This window comes from Elephantulus edwardii, unplaced genomic scaffold, assembly GCF_000299155.1.
Source record: "Elephantulus edwardii isolate Elephantulus edwardi_28Jun2011 unplaced genomic scaffold, EleEdw1.0 scaffold00055, whole genome shotgun sequence".
In the NCBI taxonomy this organism is placed as follows: Eukaryota; Metazoa; Chordata; class Mammalia; order Macroscelidea; family Macroscelididae; genus Elephantulus; species Elephantulus edwardii.
Window position 1 is genome coordinate 9,668,790 of NW_006399805.1, and position 12,823 is coordinate 9,681,612.

General features: G+C 53.6%; 1 protein-coding gene across 2 annotated transcripts in view; it reads right to left on the bottom strand.

Moving 5' to 3' along the window:
- HIPK2 (homeodomain interacting protein kinase 2) overlaps positions 1 to 12,823 on the bottom strand; it is a 68,983-nt gene that overhangs the window by 24,526 nt on the left and 31,634 nt on the right. The window contains exons 2-8 of one of the 2 annotated variants that reach the window (XM_006887161.1): positions 10,783 to 10,906; positions 10,412 to 10,531; positions 8,600 to 8,686; positions 7,228 to 7,412; positions 4,314 to 4,476; positions 3,549 to 3,675; positions 1,339 to 1,460 (exon numbers count right to left, since the gene is read on the bottom strand). In XM_006887161.1, the coding sequence (XP_006887223.1) occupies positions 1,339 to 1,460; positions 3,549 to 3,675; positions 4,314 to 4,476; positions 7,228 to 7,412; positions 8,600 to 8,686; positions 10,412 to 10,531; positions 10,783 to 10,906 (928 nt within the window). Of the gene's footprint in view, positions 1 to 1,338; positions 1,461 to 3,548; positions 3,757 to 4,313; positions 4,477 to 7,227; positions 7,413 to 8,599; positions 8,687 to 10,411; positions 10,532 to 10,782; positions 10,907 to 12,823 lie in introns of both variants that reach the window. The other variant, XM_006887160.1, reaches the window with a different exon arrangement.

The window sequence follows — 12,823 nt, forward strand, 5'->3', positions numbered from 1 at the left end:
CAGACCAGCATCGAGGCTTTAAGTGGGGCTGGAGTTGGACTTTGCGAGTTTGTATTCTGCTTCTGTAACCAGCAGTCTCCAAAGCCAAGCTGTCTGCGGCCCTCCCCCCAACAAAGGCCTTCAGCCTGGCCAGCCTCAGATGCCAGCAGCTTCCAAGGCCAGTAGCCGCCCGCTGAAGACATGGATGCTTGGCCTCTCCCAGATGTCTCTCTCTCAAGGCATGACCTACAGCATTCCAGCCATTTCCTTGGAATCAATCTCTCTTGATCTGTGTATGTGTGTTGGATTCATTGGGTTTGCTTCTCCAGTGAACCCAGAGTGAGACAATCAGTACTATTACCTCACATTGACAGACACACTGGAAGGTGCGACTAGTTCACCCAGCAACTCCACATTAGCACCTGTGTGGACAGCTGGGAACCGCTGACCCCCTAGATGGTTCCCCAGCTGAACACTGAGGAGATAATGGCAAAGGTTCTTTTTGGCTGCTCTGTTCACAAGAGCAAAGAGCTGGAAACAACCCAAGTGCTTATCAACAAATGAATGGATAGAGAAGCTGTGGTATATTCACACAATGGAATACTAGGCTGCACTGAAAAACAAGGAACTCATGAAATATTATACAAAATGGGTGACCCTGGAGGACATTATGCTGAGTGAAATATCTCAGTCACAAAAGGACAAATATTGCCTAGGGCCACTGTTATAAAATGGGACGGACATCAGGGTTAAGGGAAGACAGAAAAGGAGGGGAGGAATGATGTATATTGCATTGAAACAGATGAGGGAGAGAACCATTTAAAAGGAACATATGAATGGGTATTCTAGTCATTACAGAAGTCCAGAGTGAAGGCTGCATAGTGGAGTGGATTTGGGGGGAGAGATTATGTAACAACGAAAGAGTTTTTCTTTTTCTTTTCAAGGAGAAGAGTGAACTGGGGGGTGGGGGTGAGTAGGGAGAAAAGTGCCACAATGAATGACTGGAAACCCTAAGTCTCTGTAAACTTTCATTAAAAGTAATTTTTTTAAAAAGAACTATTTTTGTTTTAACGAAAAGAAACCTGATATGAGAGCTGCTAACCGACTCCTTGTCGTGGGGTACTGGTGAATCTCATGTGGAGCCGCCATGACAGGCCGTGGTCGCCCCCTCTCCCGTGGGTCCCCGTCTCTCGTGTTAGTGAGCGTGTGCTGGGGAAGTCACTCGTGTGGCACCATCTGGAACACTTGACGTCCAGCGCCTCGCTTGTTAATGGGGAGGGGCTGGCGGACAGAGGCCTCTCTTCTGCACGGTGTTCACGTGGCTGATGGCAGCCGCAGGGGTGAGAGGGGAAGCCTTACCTGGGCGAGCAGACCTGGCTGGATCTGAAGAGGCTGAGCTCCTGGGGCCTGCGTGACGATGGGCACAGCACTGTCCATCCGCACCGAGTAGCCGGCGTGCTTTGAGGGAGAGGCCTGCAGCCCTACGGTGCACAAGGACAAGAGGCCGCAGGTCAGGGACTGGACGTGGGGGGAGCGAGGGAGCCTCTGCCATCTCACGCGGCAGGCCCTCTGTCAAGGTTCTTGTTAGTTTCCTACTGAAATAATAGTAATAATGAAGGTAAACCACGGAGTGGATGTCTTCAAAGGCCACCAGAGCAGTTAACACCTGCAAGTACAACAGCAGAGCAGTGAGTCCGCCAAGTTAGGACAGAACAATGAGCTATCCAGGGAGCTCTGGTGGCCTAGTGGCAAGAAGCTGCACTGCAATCCCAGAGGTATGCGGTTCGAATCCACCAGATGCTCTGCTGGAGAAGGAGGGGCCATCTCCTCCCGTACCAGCCAGATCTGATCTGATGGTACACACACAAAATAGTAATAAAATTAACAACAACAACAAAAAAACACCCCCCCTCCCAAAAAACAACAACCCATAAACAAACCCCCGAGCTATCCTTGTGGTGTATGGGCAGTGAAGGGGGGGCGGGGTGTATGAATCTACCTGCAGTTACCCGCCTTTGAGCTGGAGGGGGCCGCCCTGCTAACCCACAAGCCCCGCCTCTTTGGAGGTCTGAATCCACCAGAATTTCCACAGCAGAAAGATGGGCGGTCTCGTCCCCATGATTCACAGGCTCCAAGTCCCAAAAGAGGGTCGACTGTGAGTTGGTTCTGACTTGACAGATAAGCATTCTGAGGTTTTCCGTTTTTCTGAGCGACCACAGATGTGCACCATGGGGTTTGTAACACACACTCCTGATGGCTAATTTTGGGCCTCAACTTGGCTAGGCTGTGGTGGCCAGTTCTTCAGCCAGACGCTAGCTAGCTCCTGTTGTGGCGGACTTACAGATGGTTAAGTCAGGGACGTGGTCAGGGGGAGGACTTCCCGTTATGTGGATGGTGGCCCTTCATCAACCAAGGGGCGACCTGTGGAGCAAACGGGAGTGCCCCGAGGGAGGGGGCGGGGTGATGGGCTTCCTGATGCATCTGACATGCTGACAGCACTCCCACCTCACTGTCCGTCGCCTGACCTACGGATTTTAGGCTTGCCGGGCTCCTAGAACATTCTAGAGACTTTTGGGTAAACAGGGATTGAGCTGGGGGCGGTGGTAGCCAAGAGCTATTTGCAGGTGTGTATTTTTTTGGCTGTGGATTTGGTGGGGCATCGGAGAGAGGCCTGCACTCCTGAGGGAGGGGATTATCGGGCTGTCGGAGACTGACCCACAGTCAGACCCTCAAATGAGACTCAGGGCTGAGAGCAGCATCAAACAGCAGAAACGCAGGGCCTGGGGAGGTGCTATGCTGGGCCTCACACACGGCTGGTGTCCACCCTCCCCTCCTATCACCCCAGTGGGAACGGGCTGTCCCTGTCACGTCAGCGAGGCAGGACGGGTACAGTGTGTAGTCTGCATCAATCTCTTTTGAGATAAAAAAAGCTACTTAACACAGGACAGATGCAGGGCTGGACAGGCGATGCCCAGTGACATGAAGCTCTACCAGAAGCAGAGAGAGACCTCCTTCCTGGAGTTGAAACCCGGCAGACTCGGAGCCTCCTAAACTATGTGAATGAAGTCCTGTCTGTTCCGGCCACCTCCTCGTGACATTCTGTTAGAGCACTTCTGGGTAACCAGGATGGTACCAACCGGGCTGTCCCTGTCACAGCAACACCAGAGACCTGAGATACACCAGTGGGGGGTGTCCCGGTCACAGCAGCATCAGAGAACTCAGACACACCAGCCTCAGGTAACAGGACCGCAAACCCAAAGGCCGTGCCTGTGTCACGGTGAAGCCACCATGGCTCTGAGCGAGGATGACAGGCAGTCCCCTCCCAGGTAATTTACAGCCTCAGAAACCCTCAGGAGGAGCAGCTTTGGGTTGGTCCTGAGCTGAGGGCCATGCGTTGAGGTTTTTGAGGTAACCCTTCTTCTGTGTTTCTGTCCCCCCAAGCCCTGCCCACCCTCCCAGCCCTGGGTGCGTCTCAGTTACCAGGGCTTCTGCTTTCCCCAGCGGTCAGCTCAGCTGGCCACTCTGAGGCGGGGCTGGAGCCCTCTCCTGACGTGTCTGGGTGTCCTTACCTTGGAAGCCGGGGGGACACACGATGAGCGCTTGCTGGAAGGGGTCAGGCCGGGCACAGATCTGGGCCGCTCCGGTCTGTAAGGGCATGCCTCGCTGGGCCACTGCAGCCATGGACGCCGCGGAGGGCTGGCAGAGTGCAGACGGGTAGTTTAGTATGGAGATCTCGGGATTGGCTAAGGAAATAGTGGCACTGGTGGAGGTGGGAGCCTGAAGGAATGATGGGAATTAAACAAAAATAAACACAAATAAAAAATGAGGGAGGCGGTGTTCTGGGAGACACGAGCTCACAACCAAACCAAGGGACTTGGAGGAGAACAGAGGACAAACCAATAAACAAATAAAGAACAGGAGGTCAGCAGCGAAAGCAGAGAGGACGGGTGAGGGCAAGAACAGAACTGGTGCCCACGGCCACAAGAGACACCTAGGAAGCACGTCTGGAGCTGTGTGCCCACTGGTCTAATCTAACACTGTCTAGATGTCGCTGTGATGAGTTTACGACTGCCAGCAGGTGCATTAAGCAAAGAGCCCTGCAGCACAGGAGATTAAGTGTTCAGCTGGTAACCAAAAGGTCTGTGGTTCAAATCCACAGGGCAAAGGTGAGATGGTCCGTGTCTGCAAAGATCACAGCCCCAGCCACGGGGCTGCTGGGATGAAGCCCACACAGGTGGCTTTTCTCTCAGCTTCACGTGACACTTCCTGTGGGCACTTGTGCTCCAGGCCGTGTGTGACCTGCTGGCTTCCTGTGCCCTCGGCTCCTTACCCACCTGGTTGTGGACAGTGTTCAGCTGGTTGTTGAAGGTCATGGTCAGGTTGGTGGACGTGCTGGGGGCCACGTGGGTGATGAAGGGGGTCTTGCTCTGGTTCACCGTGTCGTACATGTTCACCCGCCGCTTGCAGATCTCCATGTTCTGGAAGCAGGACTTGACGCTGCGTGTGTGAGAGGCAGAGGCAGAGGCATGAGGAGAGAGGAGAGAAAGGGGGGGAGGGTGGAGAGAGGTGGGGGAACGGTTACAAGCAGGCAACAGGTGGGTTCACCAGGTCACGGCCCATTTTCTAGATGTCTGCAGACTGAGTTGACAAGGGGTCACTGCCACTGTCCACCCCTTCCCCACCCTGGACAGTAATGGTCTCCCCACACTCACTGGATGTTCTCACCACCCCTCCTCCATCCACCAGCCCCAGCCGATGCCAACCCCACTGCCTGCAAGCACTCTCTGTGTGGTGTCTGCTCACGAACCAGCGAGTACAAGCTCTGATCAGCAGGCTGCAGCCCGCTAGGGGTCAGGGGAGGCCACCTCACCCTGATCCGGGCCCGAGCGCTGCCCTTCCTCCCCTCAGGTCAGCTCCACCACGTAACACGCCCAGCCTCGGCCACCAGCCCATGAGGAGCAAAATCAACACCCGTGGATGATGACCATCTCCTCCCAGGGCTGGGGGCTCGGCGAGAAGCCTCCTCCTCGGGCCCGGGGCCACCACACGAGGGAGACGCGAGGGGACAGCCCTGCTTCCCCAGGGAGGAGGAAGCTCACTGCCAAGAGCAGAATCCAAGGCCTAGCAACTCCACGAGAGCCCAGGGCTGTCCCCTGGCTGCCCGGGCTGCGATCTTCCCAAGCCGTCCTCCTGCCAAGCAGATGGGTGGGTTCCAGCCACGGACCCTCAGTCAGCAGCCGAGAGCTTAACCACTGCGCTACCAGGGCTCCTTTACAGAGGAAGCTTACAACCAAGCCCATCACTGTCGGGTTGATTCCAATTCACAGCAGGCAGACAGGCCAGCATCCAAGTGCCCTCAGGGGCACCCAGCAGCCATCGTTTCAGCGGAGACCACAGGAGTGGACGGCTTCATCTTTCTCCTCAGAGCGTCTGATGGATTTGAACTGCTGACCTTACGGTTAGCAGCCCAACACTTAACCCATTAAGCCAGGATGAAACGAAAACCAAACCACATCAAACTACAACCCAGCCCACTGCCACGGAGGTGAGCAGCTCAGGGTGACCCGGCAGGACAGAGTCAGATGGTCCCACCCGGTTTCCAAGGCTGCAAACCTTTACAGAAGCCAATGCCTCATTTTTTCTCCCTTGGAGTGGCGACTGGGTTTGAACTAGTGACCTTTTGGTTGGAAGCCGCCACCAGAACTCCCTGAGAAAGTTCAGAGAGGATCACGTACAGTGGTCAAGAGCAAACCTCTCTACATACGTATAGACCTCTTCTGCGTGATACACATTTATACACATACACAGATGGCATCTACCAAGGTCAAGAGCGACTCCCTCTCTCCTTACACATCCTTTTTGGCATCATTCCTCCTTCTGTTACTAATTCCTACCTAGTAACCTGAAATAAAAGCTCTTTTCCTTCTTCCTTTGCATCTCTGAACAAGAACACCACCCTTGCTAGCAGAGCAAAGTCAGATGGCAACGCTGACCAGCGCTGAGGATGAGGGGACCCTCAACCACCCACCGGCCCGGGCTCGCCACCGACTGCCCCCAGATGTGGGCCCTGGTCCCCCTGCAGATCTGATTTACTTTTCTCCAGATGCAAACATTGAAACAATAAAATCCCATTTGCCCTTCAGTTTAAGATTTCTATTTTAATTATAAATAACGTAATACCACATTTCTACTCAAGTAAGGTGTGCTGTGTTTGCTTGCCAACTGTGTGTCCCCGGCCGTGGACTGTTTTCATAAGCAGGCTATGCGGATTTCTTTAACATGTTGCTGGAAAAAAAATTCAGCAGAGTGTGCTTATGAAAATACCCGGGCAGTGGAGGGCAGTGACAAGAGCAGCAACAGGAACTGTATCGTCCACACTGTGTAAAAAGATGTAACTAAACACAGATAAAATGATGGTCTTGCATTGTTACACAAGGATATGCGTTCTGACCACAAGTGTGCTTTATCTTGGGTCAGTCCCACTGACCCCAACTGCACCGTGTGCTTCTCCTGAGACGAGCCCATTTTTTGGTTTTCACCTGTCTTGAGCTGAACTCGGGCACAGCAGGAGAAAACGCTGCCCTCGCTGTGCCAGACGCAGACTGGACCACTGTGAGCCATGCTTTTTACTGGTTGAATTTTGGAAGTAGATTGCCAAGCCTTTCTTCCTGGTCTTCGTCTGGAAGCTCCATGGAAATCTATTCAGCCTCACAGAACACATCAGCCTTCACTGACAGATGGCTGCTGGCTGTGTGTGAGGTGCAGGGAACAGAACCCGAGTTTCCCGCATGGAAGGCAAAGATTCTACCACTGAGCCATGTTCCCTTAGCCTGTAAGCACTCACAGGCTGGGTCCCACCTGCTGGCTCACCACTGTGCCCTGAAGCTGAGGGAACAAACAGGCCCAAGTCCAAGCCGACCGAGTCTGCCTCCCTGGTGCTTCTGGGACCACAGGCGGCATGGAAGGTGGCTTCACTTGGTGTTCACTGCCACTTGGGCCCTTTCTTTCTCAGTTACCCCCAATCCCATCCATCTGTCCTGCACACTCCTCCTCCGGCCTTCTGTGTACAAAACAGGGCCTGTAAGCTGTGGTCTGGGTGCAAACATGCAGGCCCCCCACTCGCTTTTATAAATAAAGTTTTATTGGCACGCAGCCTGCCCTGTCTCCTCTCAGCTATGGTAGCAGAGTGGCACCAAGTCTGGTGTCCTTCCTGTCTGGTCTTGGAGCGCCACCCTGGGCATCACCTACTGTGTACTGTGGGGGAAGTCCAGCAGGTGCGTCATGGTGACAAAAGGGTGATTCAGGGTCTCGATGGGCGTGACCCTCTTGTCGGCGTCAATGGTCAGCATTTTCTTCAGCAGGTCGATGAACTCCCGCCGGTCAGCCTTCTCCACCAGCATGTCACTGCCTTCCAGGTCTGTGGTCATGTTCACCTGGGAGCAAGTGGGAACAGGTCACCTGGGGGAAGAGGTCAGCAGAGGACTCCTCCTCTGTTGTGTACCCTGCAGTATTGTCCCCATCTCTCAGTCACCTCAGCCCAACTCCCAGCAAGCTGTTTGTGCCCGTCTCAGGCACTGTCCACAGAGGATGGGGCCAGCAGTGGGGACCGTGCAAGGAGGGGACAGGGCGAAAGTGGCTGAGTAGCAACAAAACTCCCCTCACCATTGCAAAGGGGCTGGGGTGAGGCCCTGAAAGTCTCCCCAACAATGGGGACCTGACTGAAGCCAGCATTTCTGAGTTTAGGGACAAGGTCAGCTACGGAGGCCGAGTGTTGAGGACCCATGAGGGAGAAGGGCTGAACGGCACGTGGGGATGCTCTGTGACACTGGAGGGACGGACTGCTCACAGCTGACGATCAAGCCAGGGTTTTCGGCGGACATTCCCATCACCTGAGTTTATAGACTAGCAGGGCGGAAATAATCCAGAGTTCAAGCCCAAGCTGTTCAAGAGTCAGCTGTCCATAACAGCGGAGTTCCTGACTGCAGGGGTTGGGGGTGTCCAGCTGTTATTTTAGGGGACGTTTTGACTTCCCAGGAGGTCAGCTTTCCATTATAGCAGAGTTCTTCACTGCCGGGGAATCAGCGATTACAGGAGAGTTCTCGATTGCTGCGGGTGGGTCAGCTGTATATTTTAGGGGACTTTTTTACTTCCCAGGGGTCAACTGTCCATTAGAGGGGAGTTCTTGACTGCTGGGGCAGTCAGCTGTATATTGCAGGGGGCTTTCTGACTTCTCAAAGGGCTGGGTAGTCCTGATTTCCATGCTGTTCAAGGGTTAACTGTATATCATAGGGAGTCTTTTTGAGTGCCTTTGACCCCCAATGTTTCCTGAGGGTCAGATATACATTTGGAGGGAGAATTCTGACTGCCTCAGGGATCGGAACCCCAACTCTGTGTTGTTGGAAGGTCAGCTGTACATTTAGGGGGGTTCTGATTGCCCAGGAGGTCAGCATCCCTGACCCTATGCAGTTGGAGGGTCAGCTATACATTATACAGGGAGATTCCTGACTATTTGAGGGCTGGCATTCCTGGCACCCTGTGGATGCGGGCTGCTGTCCCTCGCACAGAGGGTGTGCTGTGGTCCACACCTGAGGGGCATTCCTGTGCTTGCCTCTGATCTCACCTGGGCCATATCGTCCAGACAATTGAAAATGTACTTCCTTGCTTCTTTGGACTTGATCCCCGTCTCTGCCTCATGGTCGTCTGGTGTCTGGAGAAGAGAGGAAAAGGCTGATGTCAGAGGACACCTACTGGGTGCTGATGTGCACCCTACAGCTTCCAGCATCATAGCCACTGACAGGTGAGTGTTGCTGGGTGATTACTAAGCCCATTTTGTAGATGGGAAAATAGACCAAGAATTTAAAGCTTTGCCAAGATCCCAGGGCCAGGGAACAGCAGAGCTGGGATTTGAATCCAGGCTGTACTGGCTCTCCAAGGCGGAGACAGAGAGGCATGTGCCCCATCGGCCTTGGATCTGAACAGTCTGTGCCTAACAGCTGTAGATGTGTGACCTCACCATTGGCCCACCCTTGCAACTCCTAGTAGACCCCCACCCAGGAACCCTGCAGGGTGGAGCAGAACTGCCCTCGGTTTCCAGGTCCTTACAGAAGTGGACTGCTTTGACTCCGTCCCGAGTGGTAGGTTTAAACCTTTGACTTTTCAGTTAGTTGCTGAGTGTTTAAACCCTGTACCACCAGAGTTCTAAGTTTGGCTACAAGGTGACTATTCTCCCTGAAGGATGGACTCTGGAGCCACCTGTACCCAAAGGATCTGGGGCTCAGGATGGCTGGCTGTGAACCTGGCAGTCTCCCCTACTGGCCTCCCCTGCCCTGACCCCCAGAAGGCTCTTCCCTGGACCTGACTGTGTGCAGTGTCCACACAGATGCCTGTATCAGTCTCCAGCCACAGTCTCGACTGTCTGTCGGCTGAGCTCCAAGTTCCTTTGCAAATCTGGGGCTGGTGGTCACACAACACCTTCACCTTACTGGCCACAAGGAGCTCTGATGGCGTCGTGTGTAGGGTGCTGTGCTAATCAAAAAGGTCTTGTCTGCAGTGGTTCGAATCGACAGCCTTTTCAAGGAAGACGACCAATCTCCTCCGATAAAAGTTTTACAGCCTCTCCACACCTCGCCAGCATTTGTTGTTTGCTGCTCTATTGAATTTTACTATTCAGACTGGGATGAGATCTCATAGTTGTTTTGATTTACATCTCTCTTAGAGTTAGGGATTTTTAGCATTTCTTCATGTGCTTGTTGGCCATCTGAATGTCTTCTTTGGTGAAGTGTCTGCTCATATCCTGTGCCCATTTTGCGATTCAGTTGTTTACCATTACCTTGCTGTGTTGCTTGTGTATTTTAGAAATTAAATTGTAAAACATAAAAAAAAAACCCACCAAAAAACAGCCTCAGTACCCCGAAGGAGGGAGGGTGTAGCCGGGCCGGCTCGACAGCGCTGGGTCTGATTTGTGGTTTCAGTAGAGACACACCTGACAGTGTCACCTCTTCTCCCAACTGTACGAGGCACCGCGGTGAACCACCATGCACACAGTGAGCCGAGCCCCAGCTCTCAGGAAACGCGGGGGCTCACAGGTACAGCTGCTGCTGCCCTCAGCGTCTGGGTCTCCGGTGCTGACCGTCCCCCTCCTCTCCGTCTCCCTGTCCTGTCTTCTCCTCTCCTCTCGGTTCCTCCCTGCTGTCTCTGAAAAGGCCGCTGCAGGACAGGTGTCCCCCATGTTCCCCAACACGTGGGCGGGCTGTCAGGTTCAATGTACTGCGTCCTGAGAACTTAAAACTCTCTACCTTCTCACACACAACCAGTCAAGGGAAAGAGGAGTTTCTGGAACCTCCCAGCCCTTTCTCTTCTTCATATGAGCAGGGGAACCTCCCCCTCTACAGCCACCTTCGAGTGGGACTAAGGACCAGGGATGTGGCCTTACCTTCAGCCTCCACAGGGGGTATGGCGAGTCCGTGTCACGGTTGAAAAACCGGGTTGTCTTGGTCCCTGCGCTTAACAGATACTCTGCTGGCAGCCCCTGCGTCTGTGAGATGTACCGGATCTGCAGGGAGACGACAAAGAGGTCAGGGGTCTCCTGCCCCACACCTAGGGTCTGGGGACTCGGAGAAAATGGAAAAGGACAGTTTTACTGAGGAACAAAAAGCAAAGGGATGTCAGGAGGAATCTGAACGGACAGCACGGGTGTGGGTGCTGGGCTTGGAGCTGACACGGTGACTGCGGTGCCCCCTGTTCCCCCTTCAGAGATGGACGAGGAGCGAGCCCGCTGAGCGTCCCCGCGCCCCAGGCACCCACCTGGTCGTACTCTGAGGCACCCGGGTACAGCGGCCAGCCCAGGAACAGCTCGGCGATGACACAGCCCAGGGACCACATGTCGATCGCCTCACAGAACGGCAATCCGAGGATGATCTCGGGGGCCCTGGAGAGACAGGGTCGGGGCAGAGAGAGTGAGTGGGTGAGGGGCCACGTGGGAGTCGGCATCAGAGAGAGGGGCCACCGGTGTGGCACTGAGATCACAGAAAGTCAGGAACACCTCCGTCACGTCAGGGGACAGGCAGCTCTGCAGCCCCGTGACGCCTGTCCTGGCCAGCACCTGGGGACTTGAGCGCAGCACAGGCCTCTCCAGACTCAACTGGTCGCCAAAGGCAGAAGGTCGACCTGCTTTGTCCACAGAGGCCACGTGTGGCTGGGCGGTGCTGGCCCTGCCCAAGCCATTGGCAGCCTAGAGGCCGTCGGTCTAGGTTACTGTCCAGGCAGGCTGACCATGCCCACCGTGCTGCCCTGTGTTCATGACGGAGACTCCAGCACAGACACATCTCCCAAGAAGGAGGGACTGAGTCCCAGATGAGTAATATCATGTGCTCCACCTGTGGCCAGTTCACACCTGAGGCCCCCTCAATACCTGGGTGCCCCAGAAATACCTGTGCCTCAGGGTCACAACAGTCTCCTCCCTCTGGTGGGCCCCCACATGCCCACAGACAGAACAGAACTGACCCACAGGGTTTTTATAGAAACTGCCAGCCTCCCCTTTCTCCCACCGATCAGAGTGGGTTTGAACCGCTGACCTTTCTATCAACAGCGGAGCACTCTCACCTCTGTGCCATGAGGGCGTGGTGAGCAGCTGCTTCCTGCCCAGCATGAAGTCTGTGACCTATGGCAGACACGGAGGGAGCCAGGAGCCATGACAGTAACGCCACTCCCCTCAGCTTTTATTTCATCAGCTATAAAACGTGATTATGAATCTCGTCTTTCCTTGTCTCTACAGCAGCTTATGAAGATAAATCACAGGACATCGTAAAGCAGCCTGAACTCCTTAGAAGGAAGATGCTCCAGGAGTTCACGGCCCTTCCTGTCACTCGTGCTAGCAGGTGACCAGGAGTGGCGGTGGTGAAGGCTGTCCCCCAAATGAGGAACATGGCATCAGGACCGGAGGATGACTCATTAACAACCTGTGTTATGCAGATGATACAACCTTATTTGCCGAAACTGAGGAGAACCTGAAGCACTTGCTGCAGAAAGTCAAGGACTGCAGCCTTCAATATGGATTGAGGCTCAACATCAAGAAAACAAAGATTCTCACCACTGGGCTGACTGGTAGCATCATAATACACGGTGAAGAGATTGAACCTGTCAACAGCTTCAGTTTGCTTGGCTCTGTAATCAACACTCTTGGTACCAGCAGCCAGGAAATCAAAAGACTAATTGCATTGGGAAAATCTGCTGTCAGGGACCTCTCCAGGGTGCTGAAGAGCAATGATGTCAGTCTGAAGACTAAAGTGTTCCTGATCTAGGTCATGGTCTTCACAATTATGTGCATCAGAAAGCTAGATTTAAAAAAAAAAAAAAGAAAGCTAGATAAATGACTAGGAATTACAGGCGAGTCAATGCCTTTGAGTTGTGGTGCTGGGGTAGAGTACAGAATATACCATGGACTGCTAGAAGAACAAACAGGTTTACCCTTGCCAGGGTGAAACCAGGCTGTTCCTTGGAGGCAAGTATTCTAAAGCTCTGTCTGGCATACTTTGGACATGTTTCCAAAAGGGACCAGTCTTTGGAGAGGGACATCATGCTTGGGAAGGTGGAGGGACAGCACAAGAGAGGAAGACTTTCAATGAGATGGTCTGACTCATTGACTGGGGTTAACAGGGGTGGGGGTGTCGGAGACAGTGAGGTTGGCTCAGGATAGAGCAGGTTTCAGAGCTCTTGTCCATAGATAGGGTCACTATGAGTCAGAGTTGACTCGAAGACACTTAACAATAACATCTGTGTAATCTATCAGTTTATCATCCACCTTCCTATCAATCTGTCATCTATCAATCGATCCATCCATCATCTA